Source organism: Lepidochelys kempii, chromosome 21, assembly GCF_965140285.1.
Source record: "Lepidochelys kempii isolate rLepKem1 chromosome 21, rLepKem1.hap1, whole genome shotgun sequence".
In the NCBI taxonomy this organism is placed as follows: domain Eukaryota; kingdom Metazoa; phylum Chordata; order Testudines; family Cheloniidae; genus Lepidochelys; species Lepidochelys kempii.
In genome coordinates, this window is record NC_136400.1 from 17,729,828 (window position 1) to 17,756,268 (window position 26,441).

At 51.5% G+C, this 26,441-nt stretch overlaps 1 protein-coding gene across 4 annotated transcripts in view; it reads left to right on the forward strand.

Annotated features, from left to right (window-relative positions):
- ADIPOR1 (adiponectin receptor 1) overlaps nucleotides 1-18,708 on the forward strand; it is a 32,860-nt gene extending 14,152 nt beyond the window's left edge. For 3 of the 4 annotated variants that reach the window (XM_073320269.2, XM_073320271.2, XM_073320270.2), the window contains exons 2-8: nucleotides 3,961-4,151; nucleotides 5,472-5,600; nucleotides 6,736-6,907; nucleotides 11,225-11,411; nucleotides 12,225-12,412; nucleotides 16,219-16,412; nucleotides 17,877-18,708. In XM_073320269.2, the coding sequence (XP_073176370.1) occupies nucleotides 3,966-4,151; nucleotides 5,472-5,600; nucleotides 6,736-6,907; nucleotides 11,225-11,411; nucleotides 12,225-12,412; nucleotides 16,219-16,412; nucleotides 17,877-18,005 (1,185 nt within the window). In that variant the 5' untranslated portion in view covers nucleotides 3,961-3,965 and the 3' untranslated portion in view covers nucleotides 18,006-18,708. Of the gene's footprint in view, nucleotides 1-93; nucleotides 1,749-3,960; nucleotides 4,152-5,471; nucleotides 5,601-6,735; nucleotides 6,908-11,224; nucleotides 11,412-12,224; nucleotides 12,413-16,218; nucleotides 16,413-17,876 lie in introns of those variants that run through there. The other variant, XR_012155851.2, reaches the window with a different exon arrangement.
- The last annotated feature ends 7,733 nt before the right edge of the window (nucleotides 18,709-26,441 follow it).

Below are 26,441 nucleotides of genomic sequence, written 5' to 3' on the forward strand. Positions count from 1 at the left end.
GAATGATATCACTCTCCTGAGGATAACACAGAGATGAAGAATGGATGTTTTTTGAACGCCAGCAAACATATACTGCAATGCTTTGTTCTGCAGTGATTCCCGAGTACGTGCTACTGGCCTGGCATGGTAAAGCGTCCTACCATGGTGGACGGAATAAGGCTGCCCTCCCCAGAAATCTTTTGCAAAGGCTTTGGGGGTACATCCAGGAGAGCTTCATGGAGATGTCCCTGGAGGATTTCTGCTCCATCCCCGGACTTTTAACAGACTTTTCCAGTAGCTGTACTGGCCGCGAATGCCAGGGCAAATTAATCATTAAACATGCTTGCTTTTAAACCATGTATACTATTTTAAAAGGTACACTGACCAGAGGTCCCTTCTCCTCCTGGCAGGTCTGGGAGGCAGCCTTCGGTGGGTTCGGGGGTACTTGTTCCAGGTCCAGGGTGAGAAACAGTTCCTGGCTGTTGGGAAAACCGGTTTCTCTGCTTGCTTGCTTGCTGTGAGCTATCTACAACCTCATCATCATCATCTTCCTTGTTCCCCAAACCTGCTTCCGTGTTGCCTCCATCTCCATTGAAAGAGTCAAAGCACAGGGTTGTGGTAGTGGTGGCTGAAGCCCCTAGAATGGCATGCAGCTCATCATAGAAGCGGCATGTTTGGGGCTCTGACTCGGAGCAGCCGTTTGCCTCTCTGGTTTTCTGGTAGGCTTGCCTCCACTCCTTAAGTTTCACATGGCACTGCTTCGGGTCCCTGTTATAGGCCTCTGTACTTCATGCCGTGGGAGATTTTGACAAATGTTTTGGCATTTCGAAAACTGGAACAGAGTTCTGATAGCACGGATTCCTCTCCCCATACAGCAGTCAGATCCCGTACCTCCCGTTAGGTCCATGCTGGAGCTCTTTTGCAATTCTGGGACTCCATCGTGGTCACCTCTGCTGATGAGCTCTGCACTCACCTGCAGCTTGCCACGCTAGCCAAACAGGAAATGAAATTCAAATGTTCGTGGGCCTTTTCCTGTCTACCTGGCCAGTGCATCTGAGTTGAGAGTGCTGTCCAGAGCAGTCACAATGGAGCGCTCTGGGATAGCTCCTGGAGGCCAATACTGTCTAATTGCATCCACACTACCCCAAATTCGACCTGGCAAGGCCGATTTCAGCGCTAATCCCCTTGTTGGGAGTGGAGTAAAGAATTCGGTTTTAAGAGCCCTTTAAATTGAAAAAAAAGGGCTTCGTCGTGTGGACGGATGCAGGGTTAAATCGATTTAACGCTGCTAAATTCGATCTCAACTCTTAGTGTAGACCAGGGCTTAGTGGCAGCAGTATACTGAAATTCACCCAACTCTTGACATTTCATTGCTGTGGGCAGAGCTCTGACTAGTAGCATTGATTAGTCTTGTCACTTTCACTCTGCCGCTGCTTGTCAAGTGAAGCATACCAGAGAGGTGCTGGAGCTGTCTTTGTGCAGGCTCAGGAGTGCAATGCCACATCCTTACATTCTTTGTATTTAGAAAGATTTCCCCCCCCCCTCACAACCATAAAGACTAAAAACTTATTTTGCAAATTCTGTAGGATTGACAGGTTAAGCCCTTACACTCACACGGAAAAAGAAAAGGAGTACTTGTGGCACCTTAGAGACTAACCAATTTATTAGAGCATGAGCTTTCGTGAGCTACAGCTCACTTCCTCAGATGCATATCGTGGAAACTGCAGCAGGCTTTATATATACACAGAGAATATGAAACAATACCTCCTCCCACCCCACTGTCCTGCTGGTAATAGCTTATCTAAAGTGATCATCAGGTGGGCCATTTCCAGCACAAATCCAGGTTTTCTCACCCTCCACCCCCCCACACAAATTCACTCTCCTGCTGGTGATAGCCCATCCAAAGTGACAACTCTTTACACAATGTGCATGACAATCAAGTTGGGCTATTTCCTGCACAAATCCAGGTTTTCTCACATTCCCCCCACCCCCATACACACACAAACTCACTCTCCTGCTGGTAATAGCTCATCCAAACTGACCACTCTTCAAGTTTAAATCCAAGTTAAACCAGAACATCTGGGGGGGGGGGTAGGAAAAAACAAGAGGAAACAGGCTACCTTGCATAATGACTTAGCCACTCCCAGTCTCTATTTAAGCCTAAATTAATAGTATCCAATTTGCAAATGAATTCCAATTCAGCAGTTTCTCGCTGGAGTCTGGATTTGAAGTTTTTTTGTTTTAAGATAGCGACCTTCATGTCTGTGATTGCATGACCAGAGAGATTGAAGTGTTCTCCGACTGGTTTATGAATGTTATAATTCTTGACATCTGATTTGTGTCCATTTATTCTTTTACGTATATTCTATGACTCGATACTGGGTTATTTGCTGAGCATTTTCAATGTGTACAGCACTATACAAAAGCAAATGTAGGGCCAAATTTGCCCCTGGTATTAGTAGGGACCACCTCCTGATTTAACTGACACCCACACTCCGTAGTGAATTTGGTTCATTGTCCCTGCCCTGAAGTGCTCAGAACGTAAGACCTGCCCCCATGGACTTCAGCGGGTGCAGGACCCAGCACTAAGGCCATGAGTACACATACAGCTGCACTGGTACAGCTGTGCCGTTGCAGTGCATCCAGTGAAGACGCTGAATGCCAACGGGAGAGCCTCCCATCGGCGTCAAGCACCACGTCTGCAAGTGGCAAAAGCTCTGCTGCAACGTAGCGCTGGGCACGCTGGCACTTACGCCAGTGTGACGTATGTTGCTCGGGTGGGTGGAAAATTCACAGCCCTGAACGATGTAAATTTTGCCAACATACGCAGTAGTGTAGACGTAGCCTAAGATAACTAAGATGGATTCCTAACAGTGGGATGCTTTGCATAAGCTACAGGTGATGGGATGATATTTGTAGGCTTTCTGAAGATGTATTTTTCCCTGGGTTTGGAAGAGAGGGCGAATGCTTGTCACCCTGAGGTAAGAAAGTAGCATGGGGTCAGATACCAACGGTGTGATCAGGGTGGCTCTCATGAGTGAGGGCTGAACAGCGTAGACAGCTGCCAGGCCAGCATCTCCTGTGTCTACATCCTGAGCTACACCAGCGTGAGCCCCTGAGCATCCTGCTTCTTGGTCTTCTCCTGAGTGGAAATGGGCAGTCATACCAAACCGTGCTGGTTTCGTCATGTGACGTGATCTTGGCTAGTAAATAGAATGAGGCTGAAATCCTCATCCCTTCCGTCTACACAGTGTTACTTCGTACTTCTCTAGTCATGTTCACAGGCGAAGTGCTATACAAACCCTGCTCCTCAAACGCCTCATGAATTGGGCATATTCGTGTCACCTGTGTCCTGTGGAGGGGGGAATTAAGGTTCCAATTAAGGCTCTTTTGCTGTGACCTGGGTCAAATATTGTGTAGTACTCTCTCTGAGAGTTTTCTGTTGTACACAGTTCCTGGGGTAATCCTTGTGCTGATGTGCATTTCCTCAATAAGCCATTAGCCATTGTTTGGCCTTTTTACTGTTGTACCTGAGAGGCTGCTTGTGGGTATTTTCAACCTCACAACGTGTTTCAGTAACACACACCTACCCAAACTTCATAACTTCACATATGATGATAACACATACAATCCAATGAGATGTTAATGTCTAGCAGATCGAGGCTTTTAGAATGATACTTCACAAGTCATACTTCGTACAAAACCTATCCTAATTACGTGACAGTGGTGAATATTGGGGTGTCAGGGTGTCACAGTGGGGTTGGGCTTTTCCAGTTCTCATGAACTCTGAATGGGCCCATGCCCAGAGTACCAGGGCTGCCGCTGTGGACACTGAGCTGAGGAGTTGGCTCTTGTAGATGCTCTCATCAGTGTTGGCCAAGGCAGTAAGTTGCAAAGCGTTGGGTCACTTGGTGTGGCGGATTTGGGTTAGAATGGAAGGAAGCAGGCCTGCAATGTCACTTGTCTTGTTTTTATTCCTAGTGTGAATGTTCAAGGACACAGAAGCTCAAGACCTTTTGTGTGTTGACCAGATGTCGTCCCGCAAAGGGTCAGCAACCAGCCAAGGAAATGGACTTTCCAGCAGCAGCCGAGAAGGAGATGATTTGGAGCTGGCAGAACTGGGGCCGCTGCTAGAGGAGAAGGGAGACCAAGGAGCTGCCAGTTCAGCCAGCGTAAGCCACAATCCAACAGAATGCGCTCAGGCAGGGCAGCTGCTGGGATCTGCAAACCAAACCCATTTGGTGCTGTTTCTTCCTATAAATTGCTTCCAGTCAGTCCTGTTGAATGTACCCTGTACGCCCCAGAGTTACAGACAGATATACTCCTAGTTATTTAGGCTCTCAACACTGTCCTTGCAGATTAACCCAGAAATCTGCCTGTCATCCCATTAGCAGCATGGTGCACGGAAGAGTGGGGCTTTGGGCTCCCTCCAATAGACCTTGATCCTTGTCATCCTTTTACACCAGTACACAGTGGGGGTGAAAATGGACTGAATCTGAATGATCGGCAAAGAGTCGTGTGGCATCTTATAGACTAACAGACGTATTGGAGCATAAGCTTTCGTGGGTGAATACCCACTTTGTCAGATCTGGCGAAGTGGATATTCACCCACGAAAGCTCATGCTCCAATACGTCTGTTAGTCTATAAGGTGCCACAGGACTCTTTGCCACTTTTACGGATCCAGACTAACACGGCTAGCCCTCTGATACTTGAATCTGAATGGTGAGTATTTGCACCCACTCTGTGGTGTTCAGAGTGATGTGTCAGAAAATCTGTCCTGGAAATCTTATTCCATTACATAGAAAGTAATCTGTCATAAGCAAACAATCCCTCTCACCCCAGCGTGCTCCTGTTTTCTGGGGCGGAGGGAGGAGGGTGAACTGGGCTCAGCCAGTCTTCAACAAACCTCGCCCCATAGCGTCAGCCAAGGAACTCCCTCTGCACGCCTGCTGACAGTACTGCCTGCAGGTAAACAGGTGCACTGCAGGAGTTCTAAGGAGCATTCTTATTGGTTCACCTGCATTTGTGGCCTTTAAGCTTAGGGGTCATCTTCTAATACCTATTAGTAATAGATAGAGGCATGCAGCGAAAAGGGGTGGCTTCTGTCCTTTAATGCTTCTGCTTCGGCTGGTTCCTGGCCTATTTCCTGGGCTCACTTCCCTGGCCAGAGCAGAGTGGCCATTTCAGGCTGCACCCTGGACTGTAAAGAAGGAAAATCCTCCACTCTAATCCTTGTTCTAAGCAAGACTGAGTCTGGGATTATCCCTTCTGTGTGCAGTTTAAGACAGTAGCATGAAGCATAAGCAGTGGTAACTGGGGAGGCTTCCATCTCTTCCCCTCTCAGAAGGGCTGTAGCACCTGTACATTCTAAGGGTTCACACCGCTCTTGGTGGGAATATACTTGCTGTTTTCTAAATTTCCCCACATCTTGATGGTCCAATCTCTATGGTGGGTTGCGGCTTGTGACAAATAACGGCGTCTCTCCCTTTAGACCAAGGAGCAGCCATGCACAGCGCCACAGGAGGAGGAGGAGGAGGAGGAGGAGGAGGTGGTTCGTGTGCTGACTCTACCTCTGCAGGCTCATCACGCTATGGAAAAGATGGAGGAATTTGTGTATAAGGTATTGTCAGTTTATGACAGCCCTGAATGCTGGTCAATAGAGGACAGCTGCCAGGGCTCTGGGCCGCTGTCCTCTTCTGTGACTGAGTCTGAGGCATTGTGCTGGGTCTGCATTGGGTCAGTCTTCCTTGTTAGGAGGACACCATGAATGTGGGTGACTAAATCCAGTGCACTGGGGTTCCCCCTAGAATGGGCAGGGGGCCTGAGCCAAGAGCTTAACAAATTTTCAACTGCAAGGCCAAGAGGAATGTGGGAAGTGAACAGCAGCACCTGTGAAATGCTGTTTCTCCTTCCCGCCCTTGCTGTCGGTGCTGCTGAGAAGCCCCCTACAGCCAGCACTGACCCCAGCTGCAGTTTGGAGAATGCCAAGGACCTGACAAGTGGAACAATCTAGGTGTATCTAGTGCATGTGGCAGTGAGGACCATCCATGTCTGGCAGGGGCAAGTGTGGTGCGAACCCCTGTCCTAATCTAGCTCGGCAGGGTCCCTTGGACCCGTCCTGGGGCCTGAAGCACTGGCTGCTACCTGTCCAGTATTGCTGTGGTGTGCCTTGGGGACTAAGCAGAAGCTCCTGTACTCACTCTCACACCTGTGGAGCCCTGGGAGAGAAGGGCTAGTGCCGCGATTGCTGGGGCTGGGATGAAAACGTGGTCCCAGGGTACTCCTGTATGAACCCCATTGGGGTTTTTGTCACAATGTCTCGTAAGAGCTGTCACATCGTCGGCCGTGTCTCAGCTGACAGTGTTGCCTGTTAAGGTGATGAAGGGCCAAATTCTGAGGGTGCTGGTCTCCAACAGTCCCAGGGTATCAAGTGTAGGGAAGGCCCCACATTCTGCAGGATTTGGCCCTATGTGGGCATCCTGGGGGTGTTTGCATAGCATTTAATTTTGCAGCAACAGAACCTGCTCTTGAGTTGTCATGTCCTCTGAGGAGAGAAGGCTGGCCCAGTTCAGTACTTACCTCACAGAAGAGACTGGCTGGTTCTGTATGGTTTTCAGCTTGACTTTCACAGTGATGGGCACCATGGAAACAATAGCGAGCAGTCCCAGGGGATAGGAGTGGTTCTGAAGCAGCTGCCATGCCTGACCGGGGGCTGCCAGTCAGAGTAACTGGCTGCGGGGGTTGGTGTGTTGCAGGTGTGGGAAGGGCGCTGGAGGGTGATTCCCTACGATGTGCTCCCGGACTGGCTGAAGGATAACGATTACCTCCTGCATGGACACAGACCCCCTATGCCATCCTTCAGAGCCTGCTTCAAGAGCATCTTCCGAATACACACTGAGACGGGCAACATCTGGACTCACTTGCTAGGTGACTGAGGGGAGTGCTAGCCTTGGGGCTGATGCGTATAGCTATGGCAGCACAAGCATGCCCTGCCCGGGACAGAGACCTCACAAGGCAAGGGCCCGGCCTCAGACAGCTCATAGGCTGACTGTAGTGCATGCCTTCTACTAGGGAAAAGTTTCACGCATCATCTGTCACATAAACATCCAGGGGAGGGAGGTGTCCTGTTCTCCCCCCATCCTCCTTCTTCTCTCTCTTTAGTGGGCATGAAGAAGGGGAGAATTTCTCCCCAGCGAGGGGATGGAGGGAGCTTGGTATGGGCCTGTCATTGTTGCATCCTCAATCAGAGACATCCCCTGGGAGTTATTTTGTCTTCCCCAAAGGGCTGGATCCCCTGCCAGGGCAGCAAACCTGCCTGTCTGGGAGCTCGGGACTCTCTTGGGGCCCCAGTGCTGCCTCCAGATCATTCCGCTGCCAGTGTTAGTGCAATATTTCAGGGCCTGGGTCGCTCTTGGGTTCCCATGGCCTGTTGTGCCAGATCCTCCGCTGGGCTGGGGTGGTAGCCATTAGAGCCCTGTGTGAGACTCGTGTAGATCCCTGAAGGACCTGCCGCCATACTAGTGGGAGTCCTGTGCTGGACTCTAGTAGCCATGGCCTCACTACATGCACTGAGGGAGCATGGAGCTGACAGAGCAATAACCCATCAGATTCTCGGGGGATGGACACAGGGATTCCTGTGGCGCGCTGGTGGGGATTAACCCCTGTGAACAGACATGTCTGTGTACAGAATCTAACTGACCTGCAGAGCAGAACGGGGACTGGCTGGGCTCGGGGAAGGTGGGCGCTGCTTCCATTGAGAACAGTGAAGAATGTCTGTCCCCCCAGTGGAAGAATGGGAGCTGTTCGGTGCTGAGCCATCCTTGCTCCCTAGAGCCCCCCTCCCACATCTCACTCTGTGCTGCGTGGGCAGTCAAGTGTCCCATTCAGGTGTACTTCTCCGTCACTAGGGAGTGCTCTTGCCTCACCTGGCACAGAACACACCCTGCCAGGGTCAAGGCTTGTCCCGTCAGGGTGTGCAGCCTGCTTCCTCTTCGTCTGGCCTGGGATCCTGGCTTGGCGTCCGTGCTGAGCACCAGACAAGTAGTTGGATTCATTTTAGGGATTATGTTGCTGTCATTGCAGCCAGGGGGCACTTGACCTTTGGATGAGGGCTGTGTGTGGGGAGAACAGGCCACTCCCTTACCCCAGTGTCACAAGGCACAGAGGGATCTGACCCCCTAAGCCAACTGAGACTGTCCATGCTCTCCTAGACCCCATTATGGTGGGCACCAGCTTATTGTCTGGCAGCTGGCACAACAGCAATCTGTCAGTTCTCAGCTGTGCTCATCCAGTGTCCTCGGAGCTGGACTGGCTGGAGGAGGAGGTGCCGTCAAGTAACTGTAACCGCCAGGCAGGCGATAGCTCCTGGAAAGGTCCTGGCCAGCACAACTGCCACTGACCTCCTCACAGTGTCCCTGTCAGTGCTGCTGGGCAGCATGGCTCAGCCTCTATTTCAGCAAAGTGAGGGGAGCGAACAGTGAGTGATGTCTGTGCGACAGGTTCGGTCACAGAGACCCCCTTGGGACTGCCACCTGATGTGCCGAGGCTGCCTCTGAGCCCGTTTTCCCCGCCAGCTTGGAACTTTAGTACTCTGCCTTGTTGAGCCAGACACACTAGCCTGCTGCAAACGCAGACCCAGGTCTGAGCCATGTTCCCCAAAAGCTGCAGACTTAACTGAAAACAGCTTGAGAAGTGCTCCTGTCTCTAGCACCCAATGCCCAATTCCCAGTGGGATCCAAACCCCAAATAAATTTGTTTTACTCTGTTTAAAGCTTATACAGGGTAAACTCATAAATTGTCTACCCTCTATAACACTGATAGAGATGCACAGCTGTTTGCTCCCCCGGGTATTAGTCGCTAACTCTGGGTTCAGTAATAAGCAAAAAGTGATTTTATTAAGTATAAAAAGTAGGATTTAAGTGGTTCCAAGTAATAACAGACAGAACAAAGTAAGTTACCAAGCAAAATAAAACAAAAACACGCAAGTCTAAGTCTAATACATTAAGAAACCGATTACAGATAAATCTCACCCTCAGAGATGTTCTCATAAGCTTCTTTCACAGACTGGACTCCTTTCTAGTCTTGGTCCAATCCTTTCCCCTGGTACAGTCCTTATTCCAGCTCAGGTGGTAGCTAGGGGATTTCTCATGACCGCAGCTTCCTTTCATAGAATCACAGAATATCAGGGTTGGAAGGGACCCCAGAAGGTCATCTAGTCCAACCCCCTGCTCGAAGCAGGACCAATTCCCAGTTAAATCATCCCAGCCAGGGCTTTATCAAGCCTGACCTTAAAAACCTCTAAAGAAGGAGATTCTACCACCTCCCTAGGTAACGCATTCCAGTGTTTCACCACCCTCTTAGTGAAAAAGTTTTTCCTAATATCCAATCTAAACCTCCCCCACTGCAACTTGAGACCATTACTCCTCGTTCTGTCATCTGCTACCATTGAGAACAGTCTAGAGCCATCCTCTTTGGAACCCCCTTTCAGGTAGTTGAAAGCAGCTATCAAATCCCCCCTCATTCTTCTCTTCTGCAGGCTAAACAATCCCAGCTCCCTCAGCCTCTCCTCATAAGTCATGTGTTCTAGACCCCTAATCATTTTTGTTGCCCTTCGCTGGACTCTCTCCAATTTATCCACATCCTTCTTGTAGTGTGGGGCCCAAAACTGGACACAGTACTCCAGATGAGGCCTCACCAATGTCGAATAGAGGGGAACGATCACGTCCCTCGATCTGCTCGCTATGCCCCTACTTATACATCCCAAAATGCCATTGGCCTTCTTGGCAACAAGGGCACACTGCTGACTCATATCCAGCTTCTCATCCACTGTCACCCCTAGGTCCTTTTCCGCAGAACTGCTGCCTAGCCATTCGGTCCTGTTCATTGTTCTGTTCCACCCCCTTATATAGCTTTGGCACAAGGTGGGAATCTTTTGTCTCTCTGGGTCCCCACCCCTCCTCCTAAATGGAAAAGCCCCAGGTTTTAGATGGATTCCATTACCAGGTGACATGGTCACATGTCCTGTGAGGCCCCAAGCCTTCATTCTTCCTGGTCTGATTCACAGGAAGGCTTGCAAGTAAACAGAGCCATTTACAACCAATTGTCCTAGTCAATGGGAGCCATCAAGATTCCAAACCACCATTAATGGCCCACACTTTGCATAATTACAATAGGACCTCAGTTTTATTTCATATTTCTAGTTTCAGATACAAGAATGATACATTTATACAAATAGGATGACCACACTCAGTAGTTTATAAGCTTTGTAATGATCCTTTACAAGAGACCTTTTGCATGAAGCATATTCCAGTTACATTATAGTCACATTCATTAGCATATTTTCATAAAATCATATAGAGTGCAACGTCACAGTCTGCTCTCCCAGATGGACAGCACAAGGGTCAGGGCCTTTCCAGGGAACCCCAGGCAGAGGCAGTTCTTGCTCGTGGCCTTCGGGTGAAGGTGTGGCTCACTGTACCCAGGGCTGCTAATGATGGTCAGATTCGCAGTTCCTCCAGCAGGGAGGGAAGTATGTCACAGATGTAGGGAACTAGCTCACAACAGCAACATTCCTGGTAGGCAACCAGCACTGAGGGCCAGGTGCAGACTGAAGCCATGTTAAAACAATTCCAAGTCAGATCACTCACCTGGCCGTGCTAACCACATCAGCTGGTGTCAGTATCAATGGCCAGCCTGGCAGTCGAACGTCAGCACACATGGAGCAGACGTAGTGTTGCTAAGGCCTCTGGGGGAAGGAGCACCTCAACCGACTCTTCTCATTGCCCCTTCCCCAGGAGCAGAACTGATGGCGTGGCAGGGCGCTGCCCCACACATCTCTCTAGAGGCTCCTGGGTCTTTGGAGAATAAGTAAGGCAGCTTGGCCCTTCCCCACCACTATCCCCCCAAACAGGTTTGGCCCCTCCAAGGCAGCAGAGTGGAGTGCATGTTGCACTGGGCACAGCAACACCCTGCTGCAGGCCCTGCCAGGGAGATCCAGACTAGCCCCCATGTGCCTGTTCTTGTTCCCAGGGCAGCTACCAAGTTCCTCTGTTAACAGGACTGATGCTGTGTGACCCTTCTGTGCTGCCCTCTCCTGGGCAGGCAGGGGTAACAAAGACCCTGAGTGTTGATTTTCCCCAGGTCTGCTGTGAAATGCTGGCTCACTGCCATTGCACCAGTGCTCCCTTGGGCGGCTGTTGGAAGTAGCTCCTGCTGGCTGACTGACTCTTTGGTGTGTTGCTGCAGGTTTTGTGTTGTTCCTCTTCTTGGGGATTCTGACCATGCTCAGGCCCAACATGTACTTCATGGCCCCCCTTCAGGAGAAGGTGGTGTTCGGGATGTTCTTCCTTGGCGCGGTGCTGTGCCTCAGCTTTTCCTGGCTTTTCCACACAGTCTACTGCCACTCGGAGAAGGTCTCCCGGACGTTTTCAAAGTGAGTTGGCTACAGCAAAACAACCACAAAGCTGTGTTCAGCAGTAGCTGCTGCTAACTCCTAGTCGTGTCCTAGCAGCAGGCTGACCTAGAGGAGAGCTAGCCTGGCCTTAGCCTTCCAGGCATTGAACAACAACACCATGTGTGAGGCTTTTGGAGCAGACCTTGCTCAGGCCAGTCTGCTAAAGGGATTTACCTGCCAGGTGCTGCTTTGCAGAGCACTAAGGTCCCGGGGGGGAGCGGGTGTTCTTTAGAGCAGGCTTTGTTGCGGTGCCCTTAGCCAAAATGCCCTAATGTGCCATGGGATGTTACACAGCTGCTGCTCTTCACCCCAGCACTGGCTGCATTTCAGTGGGGAAGTGATTCCCATACGTATCACTTGCAAGCACTTGGGGATGAAAGAAGCTGTCAGCATTCCTGTGCAAACAAGAGCTAAGAGTTACTGCTTCCCACTGAGGCTATGCCAGTGTTTGTCCTGTCCATGCTGTCACTAAACAGTCAGAAAACTGCACAGACACACCTAATTCTGCTCATCCCCGTACTGCCTAGACAGACCCACCCTCCTTCGCCTCTGCTCCACAAACTCACCTGGAATGCAAGCAGAAGCGCCCACAGTATATTGCTGCAGTTCTTCCCAGTCACACTCCCCCCGGCCAGGCCTGCAGGCGTAGGCAGGGTGGCAAAGTCTGGACGGCTACAGCTGGAGAGCCAGAAGTTGGGCTCCCAGAACGGGAGCTGAGGGTGTAGACTTGCCAGAGTGAGGGGAGTGCACTTCCAAACTGACCCTGGGTTTCTCTTTGTGGCTGTGTTCTAGGTTGGATTACTCGGGAATAGCACTGCTGATTATGGGGAGCTTTGTGCCCTGGCTCTATTACTCATTCTACTGCTCACCGCAGCCTCGGCTCATCTACCTCTCCATTGTCTGTGTCCTGGGCATCTCCGCAATCATTGTCGCTCAGTGGGACCGGTTTGCGACCCCCAAGCACAGACAGACCCGAGCAGGTAGGAATGCCACAAGCTGCTCTGCTGGCATTCGTGGATGTTGACTTTCTAGCATGCTGGGTGTAGGTGGGGCCACTCCCGCTGGGTGTGAGCATGGAAAGCCCCAAAGCCTGAAGGAAGGGCTTGCAGCTAAGACACTTAACAGGGACCCAGGAGATCTGGGTTCATGTCCCACCTCTGGGTAGGTCACATCATTCCTCAGTCTGTAAACTGGAGATAGAGACTGCTGCCTCCCAGGGGACTGGAGTGGCTAATTTCAGTGCATGAGCCATTTGGGGACCCATAGAAAAGCTACCAATTGCTGTGGGCACAAACCAGTTTCCCCAGAAGGATTCACTCGACCGGTTCTCTGGCAATGGAAACTCCCATCTATGTGCATGTCTTTAGCTTCCTGCTGTACCTTCCTTGCTTTGCAATAGAGCAACGTGCCAGGAGAGAACCCGTGTTGGGCTTCAGGTGCCAGTCTGGGTAGACTGGAAATACAAGTAGCATGAGCCTGGTGCTATTGATGTTAAGGTCACAGCTCTTAGTGTCCTCAGTGGAAACAGGATCACGCCCTTTATTTGTAGGCCACTGAGTGCCTGGGTGAGCTGTCACTTCATGGCACTCCCCCACTTGTGGTGTGATTCTGGGGTTGGCCGGTGTGGGGCAATGGCAGCCCCCTAGGAACAGGTCAGCAACTGACAGACACATCTGCTCTTGATTTGGGTGTGCTGAGCTAAGCCTCCACAACCCAGCCCTGGTGAGAAGAGCAAGAGAAGGGCCTGAAGCGTTCCAGTGACACAGTTGTGTCTGGCCAGCCTTGGTCCTGAGCTGCTGTTACGGAGTTACGGGCAGCGTACATTTCCCTCCCACAGAGCAGATGCAGGGCTCTGCCGCCTGGCAGTGATCGCTAGTGTTGCATGTTAAATAGTCCGGAAGGCACAGGTCATTTTCACTTAGATGTAGCTTAAATGAATGTTCCTGCCCCAGCCGGAGTCCTGGCTGCTTCCCACAGGGCTGTGCCACAAATCGCAGGGTCATACCATTCTCAGTGCTCCCTGAACTGGAAAGCTCGGGCTGGCTTGAAACAGAGGCTGCAGAAGCACAGGGTTCTTGTGATCCTTGTTCAGGATCATTCCATGGCGGGAGGCTTGTCAGCCTGGGTAGCACTGAGGCCTGGAGGTGAATGGAAGCCTAGTGAAGGGGGTCTCGACCTGTTTCTTACTGAGGCCTCCCTGACATGGTATTAAAAACTCCATGGCCCTCCTGTGCCACAACAACTGGTTTTCTGCATATAAAAGCCAGGGCCTGTGTAAGGGGGTAGCAAGCAAGACAACTGCCTGGGGCCCCACGCAAAGCTACGGTGCTCAGGTGTCGACTCCAGCCCCGGATGGCAGGGCTCAGGGCCCTGGGCTTTAGACCCATGCGGTGAGGCTTCACTTTCTGCCCTGGGCCCCAACAAGTCTTAACGCTGGTCCTGCTTGAGGGACCCCCTGAAATGATCTCACAGCCCCACAGGGGGCCTCGGAGCCCTGGTTGAGAACCACTGGTTTAGTGAGCCCAAGGGTTTTCCTCTCCGCTGGGGCTGGGGGACCCTTGACCATCTGAGAGCTGGTAACCCTCCAAGGGGAGCAGGAGCTGCGGAATTGTTGCCAGAGGTTGTGACTTTGTCCAGGGAGCCCTTCCCAGAGCAGCTTTCACCAGGGACATCTGCTTTTATCTCTGCATCAGAGAGCTCCCTTCTCTGGACACTCAACTTTAGAAACGAGCTCCCTCCGGGGTGGGGGGGCAGCGCACCTGCTCTTCGCCACTTGCCATGTGGGCTCTGGGCTGAGCGGGGCTGCAGTGGTTAATGCTGCCTGTGTCTGGGCTGAGCTGCTGTAGCTGTACTGATCGCAGTGTCCTGGTGTGCTGCCAATGGCCCCAGATGCTCGGTGGAACAGCTCATGTGCTCTGTTGTATGTGCCACAGTCTGCTTCCCGCAGTCCGCATGGTATCCCCACTGGGCCTCTCCCAGGCAGTACCCAGGTCACAGCCCCAGAGAACAGGAGGGAGTCACATGTGGGAAGCCCACGCTGTATAAAATACAAACCTTGTCATTGCTGGCCTGTTCTGAAGATGAGTAGAAATGCACCAGGGCCAGTCAATGCAGGGTTAACCCAACCCAACCCAACCCATCCAGCCTGGGCGTCTCTCTGGCTACACCAGTGTATGTATTGAGGGGAACATTTTAACACAACACAGAAATAGAGACTGCACAGCCAAGGCCAGTCCCTATCCCAGAGAGCCTGAATGCCTTCACTGCTCGACTCCTGTGCAGTTATATTTGATGCATTGACCTAGATTTTGCTGTTCCATTTCCCTGTTTTTGAAAAGGAAACAAGCCTCAGGACAGTCAGCGCTTTTAAGTGCAAGCTGCTTGACTGGCACGGATTGGCCTTGGCTACCTGGGCCACAAAGGGGTGTGTATCTGGAGTTAGCTTGAAACCCTGCTCAGTGCTAGTGTAGACACAGCTTAACATCTTGAAGATCATCTGAGCTGGCAGTGTTGTAACCCCCCTCCCTCCTGCCAGAGGTTTTGAGCAGGTTTCCACCTACCATGCAGTGTTTGCTGGATATTTCTATTTACATGACCACAGTTAACAATTCTGCCATTTAAACTGACCTGCTGCTTGTTCTGAATCCCAAACTGGGGAATCTCAGCTCAGCTGCTGTGGCGAGGGCTCTGTCTGCAGCTTCAGGAAGACATCACTGCATCTGTTCCATTTGCAAATTTTTCTTTGTAATCCAACATCTAGAAATCTTTTTAAATGGGTCGATTCTGCAACAAGGGGTGGATGCTGCAGTCAAGCCAATTCCTGTGTGCCTAGTTCTAAATGCTGCAGGAGCCCAGAGAGCTCAGGAGACAATCAGTCTGCAGAGAAGGCTGTGGACGCTGGGGATCATGTGTCAGTGTTAGTTCTGAGCTGAACTTAGGGTGATTCTCTCTGTGCAGAGCAGAGCCCAGCTCTTTAAATGTTTACACTTGTCTGGGGCACTTTTTGCAAACGACTAAAGGACCAAGTCCTTGGGGAGCACGAGTAACCCTAACAGCTCCGCGCTGGGCAGTTCAGCCATTTCTGAATTGCCTATGCCAAAAAGCCCCTTGCGTTTTCCAGACTGGGCTTCCATGGGATGGAACTCAAAAGCAGCTGCCAGGCCTCGGCTGAAACTTAACCCCAAAAGTACATTTCCATGTAGCTTGGAGAGAGTAAGGGAAAGAGCAGTGCTTTGAGAGCCAGCTGTATTGAAATCCAGCCTGCCCCTCAGGCCATGCAGGGCAGAGCTAGAACCAGCCCAGAAGGTTCTGAATGAAACCACCTGCGACTGGTGGGGTGGTTCAGCCTTTGTTCTGTCCTGTGGGGGAATGACTGGTTCAGTAGATTGCTAGTGTGATACATGGGCTCTTGGTCTCCCGCTCCAAACAGTTTCCATCTGACCGGCACATGAAGGAGTCTGGTCTCAGTCCACTCTTATTGTCCCATCATCGATGGCCCATGCAGGCCTCTCTGGAAGGCTAAACGAGAAGGCCACGGCTCCTATGTCTGTGGAGTCAGATCATTGCTCTGCAACCCTTCTCCCTCCTCGGCAGGCTTTGGGGGGCAGCTTGGAGGGATGTGGGAGCTATCCATCCCGAGCGGTCAGTCCAACCAGGCTTCCCAGCACTGAACTCCTGGCCTGGAGGAGACCTGCATTCTGCTATCGTGGGAGCTGCAGATCAGCCTCCAGCGCAGGTGCCTTGGCTGTATTTTGAATGAAGGCTGAGGGCTCTTTTTTCTCCCCAGGGGTATTTTTGGGGCTGGGGCTGAGTGGCGTTGTGCCCACCATGCACTTCACCATCGCTGAGGGGTTTGTGAAAGCCACCACCGTGGGCCAGATGGGCTGGTTCTTCCTCATGGCTGTGATGTACATAACAGGAGCAGGATTGTATGCTGCCCGCATCCCAGAGCGCTTCTTTCCTGGCAAGTTTGACATCTGGGTGAGTACAGCCTTTTCTGGGGGCGTGGGAAGAGCCTATCTTCTCCTTCAGGGGTAGACTAGCCGGAGCACTGCAAGGCGGATGGTGAAGAGCTGAACGGGATGCAGGGGAAGGGCAGAGACAATGGGTAGGCTCGTTCAGCAGAGCAGGGTGCAGGAAACTCCAGGGTGAGTTTGTCTAAGTCTAGGGTCCAGCTGGGACCAGTAAGCAAGGATTCTTTGGAGCCCGTGTTCAGGGTCCCTGAAAGGAGAAGAGGTGGTGGTGGCTGTAACATTAGGAAAGCACTGGCCTCTCCTGGAGGCTGGCTGGAAGAGGCCCTGTCTGGAAGTCTGTGTAAACATGCTGTCATTGCCAAGCGGCAGGCCTGTCCCGTGATCCAGCATCCTACTGAGAAAGCCGGGAGAAGTGGTGCTAGATGCAATCCAGAGCACAGCCTGGGGCTGGACCCATAGCTTCTGGGTTAGACTCCTCTGGGACAGCTCTGGGATGTGGTGCTCTGCTGGTAATGAAAGGCAGATTGTGAAGAGAGCAAGAGGGGAAAAAGAGAAGGCAGGGGTAGCCTGTGGTTCCAGGATGCAGCATGCAATCCAGCCGTGCTGCTTCGATCAGATTGGAGCAGTGCATGTGGGGATTTGTAGTTGCCTTGGGCCAGTAGCAAGTGCTCTACTGACCCTAAAGCTCTCCAGTCCCTGAGTCTGTGGCCTCCCATTGGCCTCTTCAAAATGGACCCCTTACATCCCTTGCTTATTGACTTTTGAGGCTGAAGTAGTAATCTCTTTTCCAGGGGCAAATGGTGATTTCCCATTGCCCCAGCCTTTCCAGGGGACCCCAAACTGAGCTTGGCGAGCCAGACAGCTTCAGTGGTGGAGCCAGCTGTGCTCAGGGAGTTGCCTGCCTAGGTCGCCTGCGGGCTCTGCAGCCCAAACCACCTAGGTTCCTCTTTCAGAATTGCAGGTCTTTCATAGACGTCTGTTGATATCTTGGCCCCAGTATGTGTTTCAAACTGAAAGTTCGAAGGCTGGTGGGTTCCTTCCTGCAGCTCTTAGCTGCTGCCGGGGGCTAATTTCAGAGGGACTTGACTCTGCCATCCAGGCCATCTCCCTTCCATGTAGCTTGGCTTGTGGTTCCACACAGATATATGCAGAGAAATGTACCGCTTTGTCACAGGCAGTTTTAGTTCCGGTCGGGTGAGATAAATGGCCCATTTCAAATAGAATCTCCCTTTATCCCGTGCGTTGAGTTTTTCCACCTGGCGCTGAGATGTAAACGACCAGGTAAGCAATGGGTTGAATGAACAGGTCATGACTAGAGGCACTGAAAGGACCTCTGACCTGTCTGCCTGGTTTGTGATGCTGCAATCTACTGAGAGCTCTGACAGTTCAGTCTGGGACAGGACTCACCTTTTGTGGTGGTTGGCTTCTTGCTGGTCTAACTTTTAAGGGCTTTATCTCACCTTCCCCACAGTTCCAGTCACATCAGATCTTCCACGTGCTGGTGGTGGCTGCAGCCTTTGTCCACTTCTACGGAGTCTCAAACTTGCAAGAATTTCGCTATGGACTTGAAGGGGGATGCACGGACGATTCCCTACTCTGAGAACACCTAATGACTCTAGTACGAGCTTCCTAAGTGCTTTTTTTAAACTACTTCAGACTCTCAACTGTTTGGGTTTTTTGTTTTGTTTTTTGAAGAGGACGTTCTCCATCAAAGTCCATAGTGACCAAATCCTTTCCCTGCCTCTGAGTGACGTGCTGGGCATTGCCAGTGATGGCCAATAGGAAGAAGCACATTCAACTATTAGCCCTTCATGGGGAATAAAAACCCTCCTCAGCCACACAGTGTTCTAATCACATTAGGATTTTCTGTCTAGTGCAGAAAACCAAGGCTGCAGATTGCCTGCTCCGCAGCACAGCAGGGTGGCCCTATTTTTAGCCCAGTTCTGGAAAGACAGGAAACTCATGTATTAGTCAACGGTCTGGGTCTCCTCCATATCTGTAGGAGCAACCCTCCGCCTTCCTGAGGACTGGCCCCAGAGCCTGCAGTGCTAATGAACGGGGCTGTTCACAGGTTCATGTAACTTACCTTTTAACTATCTTTTTCTTGACACAGTAATGTAAATGGAATAAGAGACTATTTAATATTTAATACTAAGCTTTAACGAGAGACTTGGTTCCACTTCAGTGTGTCTGCCCACAAGTGTTGGTGGTAACACAGGAGGGTCAGGACAGTATTTTAGGGGGATGTAGAGCTGCTGTAGCTGACTGAAATAAAAAGGTCAATAGTTATTGTCATGCTGGGAGCCTCCGTGTCCTGGTTTGTCAGGTGTCAGCACCGGGCACTGCTGACGGTGAGAATGGAAAGGTGGCTCCTGCCGAGGCTGGTGTAGAGCCTGCAGCTAAGCCAGTGGGAGTCTGCTGCTGGGCTGTGGGTCCGGATCAGGCCACGAGCACAGTGCTGAGAGACTGCAAATCATGCAAAATGTTGGTAAGGGGGAACTTCAACTAACCTGCTTAAATAGCAGCAGGTCCAAATTCCTCAACACATTCAACAGTTGCTTTTTGCAGCAGGAGAGACGGACTTGTCAGTAACGGGCAGGGATTGGGTCAGGAAGTAATAGCAGCTTCGGGTGGCCCAGCCTGTTGTCCAGTTCAGCATTATAGGTGCGGTGCCCCTAACTTCAGAAAGGAAAATTCCACCACAGTGAGACAGCTTATCGCAAAGGCCCTGAACTCAAAAATAGAGGCAGTAAAATTTTTCATGTGGCATCGATGCTACATAAGGAAACAATACAACCGTCTCTGAAGATGTGTGTACCACTGAACAAAGGGAAGCAGCAGGGCAAGAAGTAAACTATCTGGCTAAAGGTCAAGGGGCTAAAGCTCCTTTGCAATATGAAAATCTAGCCCCAGTGAAGCCAATAAAAAGGAGCATAAACTACACCTGGCAAGGTGAGTGGAACGAACAGAGCTAAGCTAGAATTCAGAAAGCTAACTCAAAACACCCCTTCATTGCGGATGAGAAGCAGGAAGCGCTAGATCCACAAAGCTATGTGGGGCAAGTCTACTCTACATCAGCGCAGCTGGGGAAGACCCGCTGTGCCCAGGGGAGAGCGCTTCCCTTGGTTAGAAGCGGAAGCTATGTTGGCGGGGGAATGGCTCCTGGGGACAGCGCGACACTTGTCACTCGGGGAGCGGGGGTGGCTTTTACACACCCCTGAGCAACATAAGGCACATAGACTTGGGCAGAGTAGCATCTCAGGGCAGGTCTACGCTGTCCCCTCAAACCAACCGCTGAGCTGCTGCCAGGGCCTTAACGTTACCTCCAGCTAATGAGGTGCCCGGAGCCCTGGCAGCATTCTCAGACTAGAGCTTCCCACCCCAGTCCCACAGGTGTTCTCTGAGCATGCCCGGACAGGAATGTGGCTGTGCCTATGGACCCTGGCAGGGGGAGAAAATGGGGAACCCTGGGCATAGAAGGGCAGAGCGTCTGGCCTGGGGAGAGAGTGTATGGAGTCCTGGTATGAGAGGGAGGAAGGAGGTGGCCACACATGGAGCCCAAAGCATGATGGGAGGAGTTGCAGGGAGTCCCTGAAGTAGAGGGGCATGGGAGGGAGAGAAATGGAGGGGTGTCAGGAGCCCCTGGGGTGCGTGAAGAACTCAGCCTGCAGAAGTTAGGAAGTGTGTGACCCTTAATGATGATCTGAAAATGGTGAGGTGGCAAAATTTACACCTAGATCCACAAAGAGACAAGTGCTTAATTGTTTGTTTAAGCCCCACTGACGGTTCTCAAAACCCCTCAAAAACCCTGAGCTACCATCTAATCCCTTAGGTGCTTAAGTTCCACAGGTGGGCCTGGCCTAACCCACCTAAGCACTGGTGCCCCCTCACACTGAAACTGCAGCCCTGCCAGCCTCAAAGCATTCTCGAACGCATTCACCTGCCCATCTCAGCAGCAGAGCCTGATCCTGCAGGTGTTCTGGGAACATGCCTCAGACCTGGTGGTTATATGTCACAAAGGATCGCCGGGGGGGTGTCTGTCCCAGTTCAGTGGTCAGGACGCTCACGTGGGCTGTGGGAGACCCAAGTTAAATCTGCCAGATTTGGAGAAGCAGCTCTCCCCAAGCCTGGGTAAGTCCCTTCTCCGCCAGGCTCTTGGTTATAACATGGTAGTTTTGTGTCAGAAAGGTCTGGGTCATAGGTGTAGCTTGTGGAGGGCACTGCAAGCCTTGGGCAGGTGTGAGATTCGCCTTCCCTCATGCGGCTTGTTGGCCCCTCCAGACATAGAAGTCAGACTACCCCTATGCTCTGGATGTTGACTGGTAGGGAAAGGGCTGGCCTGGCTTAGGTTATCAACTCCAGGTGAGGGCTCATAGGTGAGAATCCTGAGTGCAGGAAGCTGCCTCTGCCTGTCTGTCAATGAGAGTTAGGCACCTAAATACCTCTGCATTTCACCCCTGGCTGGCTCAGGTGGCGCCCTGCTTGGCTGGCTGGCCCTCTGAGGACCATTCCTTAGGTGCCCAATTCTCTCCATGGTGAGGGTTCCACTCTGCAGCAGGGCACTGGGAGTTAGGTGCTGCAATGCCTATGTGAATTTAGCATTCAGTTCTGTAGATCGGTCAGGACTAGAGGGCCATGTGCAATGCCACAGTGATCGAACCAAGCTAGGTGAATGAGCAACATGATGGCAGATTAAATTTAGGTGATGCCCGCTGAAGGGGAAATGTGTCATCAGGATGGATGTTGATAAATTGCAGAGGGCTCAGAGAAGAGCTACAAGAGTGATTAAAGGATTAGAACTCCTGCCTCATAGTGAGAGACTCGAGGAGCTCCATCTATTTAGTTTAAAACAGGTTTAAAACAAATAAAAGGAAGTTCTTCACTCAGTGCACAGTCAACCTGTGGAACTCCTTGCCTGAGGAGGTTGTGAAGGCTGGGGTTATAACAGGGTTTAAAAGAGAACTGGATAAATTCATGGAGGTTAAATCCATTAATGGCTATTAGCCAGGATGGGTAAGGAAGGGTGTCCCTAGCCTCTGTTTGTCAGAGGGTGGAGATGGATGGCAGGAGAGAGATCACTTGATCATTACCTGTTCAGTTCACTCCCTCTAGGGCACCTGGCATTGGCCACTGTCGGTAGGCAGGCTACTGGGCTGGATGGACCTTTGGTCTGACCCAGTCTGGCCATTCTTATGTTTAACCAAATGAAGGCTACGGGGTGACTGGATCACAGTCTGTAGGTACCTTCTTGGAGAACCAAAATGTGATAATGAGCTTCTGTTGGAGCAGACAAAGGTAGAGTGAGATCCACTGGCTGGAACTGAAGCTAAACTTAGTGAGACTGGAAAGAAGGTGTAAATGTTTAACAGTGAGGGAATTAACTATGGGAACAACTCCCCAATGGTCATGGTGGATTGTCCATCGCTGGCACTTTTATATCAAGATTGGCTGTTTTTCTAAAAGATCTGTTCTAGTTCAAACAGGAATGAAGTCACAACAGTCCCAGGGCCTGTGTTATACAGGAGGTTAGCCCAGCTAGGTCCTCTGGCTTTGGAAGCTATGAACACACTTCACCATGTCCAAAGTTAACTGTCACTTGAGGAAAGAGACTGGCTCATCCCAGTGCACACCTCACCGCACGCACCATCTCAGTGTGCAGCTGTGGGCAAATGAAGCAAACAAAATATTAGGTGGTAAAAGGAATGGGATGGAGAGTAACACAGAGAATATCATTATTAGTAGCAACTGCTCAAGTGGTGCAGTAATGAGGAGGAAGGTTCAGCAATATAAAGTGAGAGAAAACAGAAATGTAAAAGAAAAGTGTGCAACGGGCTTAGGGAGACATCACACAGGAGTCAGCTGTGTGGAGTCTGGAAAGGTCTGATAGGCCAGCACAAGATGAGCAGCCATCCAGAAGGTATGCAGCATTGCCCACTGCATCGCAGCTACAGAGGGCTGTTCCTGAGACCCCAGGTGTGGTCATTCGCCTCTGAACTGGGGAATAATGCTGCTTTGTTGTTGTCATGCACTGTCAGAGAGCCCTTGGGAGACACGAACAGTAAACAGCAGGCCAAATCTAGACAATCCAGATCCCAGTTATGGTGGTACTGAGTGGTACTCGGTGGTTCTTCACTCTCCATTTGTCAACTCAATATTATAATGCCATTATATACTGTGTGCAGTACTAGGCCCCCAGCTCAGAATGGATATTGAAGCAGCAGAGAGGGTTTAGAGAAAGGCAAGGAGAATGAAGAGGTACTTAGAGAAACTCTCCTCCAAAGAGAGGTTGAAAAGACAGGGATTATTACAGTAGAAAGGCAACAAATAGAAGCAGACATGCTAAAAATATACAAACTAATGCATGGCTAGAGAAGGGAGAGTGGGAGCTTTTGTTCTCCCTGTCTCATACCACAAGGAAAAGGGACATTCAGTGTAATTAAAAGGTTGCAAATTCAAAACTGATAAAAGGAAATACTTTTTTTAATGTAATTAAACTGCGGAACTCACTGCTACAGGAAGTTACTATTTAGCACTACTCCAAGGGAGCATGGGCATGTATGTGGCTAACGACAAGTGTTAGAATAGTTTGCTTTAAAAATAAAGTTTTCGCTGGGCTAAAACATTCTGCTTCAGGCCTTGGACTGATCGGATTACACAGAGATTTTCATGGGAGGGAGGCGGGATGCGGCAGAATATACGCTGTTTGCTACAGCAGGTTTCCAACACCTTCCTCTGAAGTAGTTGGTTCTAGCCTTGGGCAGCAACAGGCCACTGGGCTAGGTGGGCCTTGGGGCTGATCCATCTGGCCATTCCTGCATACCTATGTCATCCCTCTTCATGGCATGAGAGCAAGTGTTGTTTACCTTAGCCCCAAAAGGTGGGCTGGGGGCATTACAGCCCCAGTCCGGCCCCAGCCTGGGCTTACCTGAGTCACAGCCTCTCCCAGTGCTGCTCTGCACATGGGGCACCAACCTTGAGGCTAGTGCAGCATGTCCCCCCTACCCCACAGCGCTGCGGGCAGGGCCATGGTCCATCTGGCTGCGCCACCCCGTGTCGCCCCACTGAGTTCCCCAGAGGAGATGCAGGGTTACGCAATGCCTTTGTGTAGCCACACCAGCCAGTTCAGGTGGTGTCATGAGACAAGGCTCCTACCCTGAAGCACTGGTACGGTACGTAAGTGACTCCCAGAGTGGAGGGGGGGGTGTCTCCCTGCCCCCCGCCCCCCTTCTTTCCCCCGCAGGGCCGGCTCCAGGCACCAGTGTTCCAAGCAGGTGCGTGGGGTGGCAGTCAGAAAGGGCGGCAGAATTTCCACCGCCGCGGCAATTCGGCGGCAGCTTCTCCCTTTTGTTGTCCGCAGCTGCAGCAAAAACTGTAGAGGCGGCCCTGTTCCCCTGTCCCTGAACTACTCCCCCCCACACGCCCCTGGGCTGCCTCCCCGCTGTGCAGAGGGTGGTGGTCTGCCAGCCCACAGTCCTCACACACACACCCCCCCCCCCCCGCAGGTGATGGAGCCGTGGTTCGCCCATGCTGCTGCTGTACTATATCCCTTCTCCTCCGGAGACACTTTTCTGGGGCCTCCTGCCCCGATCTATAAGGCCCCGCAAGTTGCTTTGCTCCCCAAAGCTGCGGGCCAGACCTAACCTCTGTCGGCCCAAGCTATAGGGTCACCTGGTGCCCACCCCAATTTGCACGGGTATCTTAGACCAGCATCCTCTGCCAGAGGCAGGGCTCAGGTTATGGGCAAAACTGCCCTGCCCTGCTGCACCTTGGCATGGTCTAACCCCGCCCTAGCCAATGGGCCAGCTAGCTTCTTTGCTGGAGGCAAGGAAGACACTTTGCCACTTGGGCCCTAGCTTTCAGTGAACCCTGATCCCCTCCCCATACTGCTCTCGGCCCTATGGCTGTGTCTATTCTGGCAGCTTTTGGCACTCTGCCACCACTGCACGCTGTAGCCTAGAGTGGGCACTTGTCTGGCCCTACTCGTAACTGGGCTGGAGGAGCAGCTCAGCCCGGTCTATGCTATAGCTACCAGGAGCAGGCACTTGCTTGAGAAGTATCAACGAATTTGTCTAGTCCCCCTCCCCTGCTTCTCCCCACTTAAAGCTAGCGCTCTTTCTGCACGTGTTTAGCTTTCCTGTGCTTCCACGGCTACTCTCCAGTCCTGGTAGCATGATGCCCAAGTGGTGTGGCCTGCGGGCTTCCCACAGGGCACGTGGCAGGGGTGTATTGGCACCTCCATTTTCTGCAGCGAAGGCCGTGCCGTGTATGTGTCCCCAGAGCATGGCCTCGCCTCTGCTCAACATCAGGGCTGCCCTGTCCATCTGTCCACAGGGCCTTCAGTTAGCATGGGCAGTAGGGCAACTGAGTCCTGCTGGCAGAAATGGGACCACTCTGGGTGTTTACCTCAGCAGGGTGAGATGGGCTGAGCATGGGGAGGGATTCTCTGCATGGAGAGGGGGCCTCCAGAGCAACTGATATACTCAGCTGGGAAAGGCAAATATCTAAGAATGCATGGGGTGGTGGAGACAGCTCAGCAGGTTCCTGACCTTTGTCCCCTCATCAGCAAACTCCCACCCTGCTCTGCCCAGCAGGTGCTCCAAGAGCAATTCATTAGGGTGGGATAGGAGGCCACTGCCACACCCTGCTCCTAGCATTGCCACAGCCTGTGCAGAGTCCAGAAGCACTACCCGTCTGCGCATGTCTCAGCAGCACCGATTCTTCTCTCATGGCCCAGACGCAGAGTCATTCATGGAGCTGGGAGATGCAGTCCCCTTCAAAAAGTTCCCTTTTACCATCAAAAGTGGAGGCCACCCCCAAATGACCACTGAACACCTACCATCCCTGCTTCACAAATCTTCAGAAGTGGCTGCAGACTCAACGCAAGACCCCCTGGCCCTTGGTTATAGCAATGAGGAACTACTGTGGGGTCATCCTCTTGAAAGCCAGCACCAAGGTGTCTCAGACTGGCCCCCCCACAGACTTGCAGCTGTGTGACACTCTCCAGGTGCTGCTGCTGGAGGGCCCGTATCTGTTCAGAGACGGGGGGGCTGCTGCTGAAGAACCTTTAGCCTTGATCCATTGGGGTTGCTCTCAAAGACATGTTAGAGCCAGGGTGTGTGTATACATCACACACACACATACCCAACCACAGGGCAGAATGGAGGTTGTAGGCATGTCTGAGCTGGGCATTTCCCTGCCTTAACATATTTAGAGTCTTAAATTTAACCTTAAATTGGAAATCTATTTCCAAAATGGGGAAGAGATGGCCAGCCCTCTGTGGAGATAGAGGTGGTTAGGGACTATTTAGAAAAGCTGGACGTGCACAAGTCCATGGGGCCGGACGAGTTGCATCCGAGAGTGCTGAAGGAATTGGCGGCTGTGATTGCAGAGCCATTGGCCATTATCTTTGAAAACTCGTGGCGAACCAGGGAAGTCCTGGATGACTGGAAAAAGGCTAATGTAGTGCCAATCTTTAAAAAAGGGGAAAAGGAGGATCCTGGGAACTACAGGCCAGTCAGCCTCACCTCAGTCCCTGGAAAAATCATGGAGCAGGTCCTCAAAGAATCAATCCTGAAGCACTTGCATGAGAAGAAAGTGATCAGGAACAGCCAGCATGGATTCACCAAGGGAAGGTCATGCCTGACTAATCTAATCGCCTTTTATGATGAGATTACTGGTTCTGTGGATGAAGGGAAAGCAGTGGATGTATTGTTTCTTGACTTTAGCAAAGCTTTTGACACCGTCTCCCACAGTATTCTTGTCAGCAAGTTAAGGAAGTATGGGCTGGATGAATGCACTATAAGGTGGGTAGAAAGCTGGCTAGATTGTCGGGCTCAACGGGTAGTGATCAATGGCTCCATGTCTAGTTGGCAGCCGGTATCAAGTGGAGTGCCCCAAGGGTCGGTCCTGGGGCCGGTTTTGTTCAATATCTTCATAAATGATCTGGAGGATGGTGTGGATTGCACTCTCAGCAAATTTGCGGATGATACTAAACTGGGAGGAGTGGTAGATACGCTGGAGGGGAGGGATAGGATAC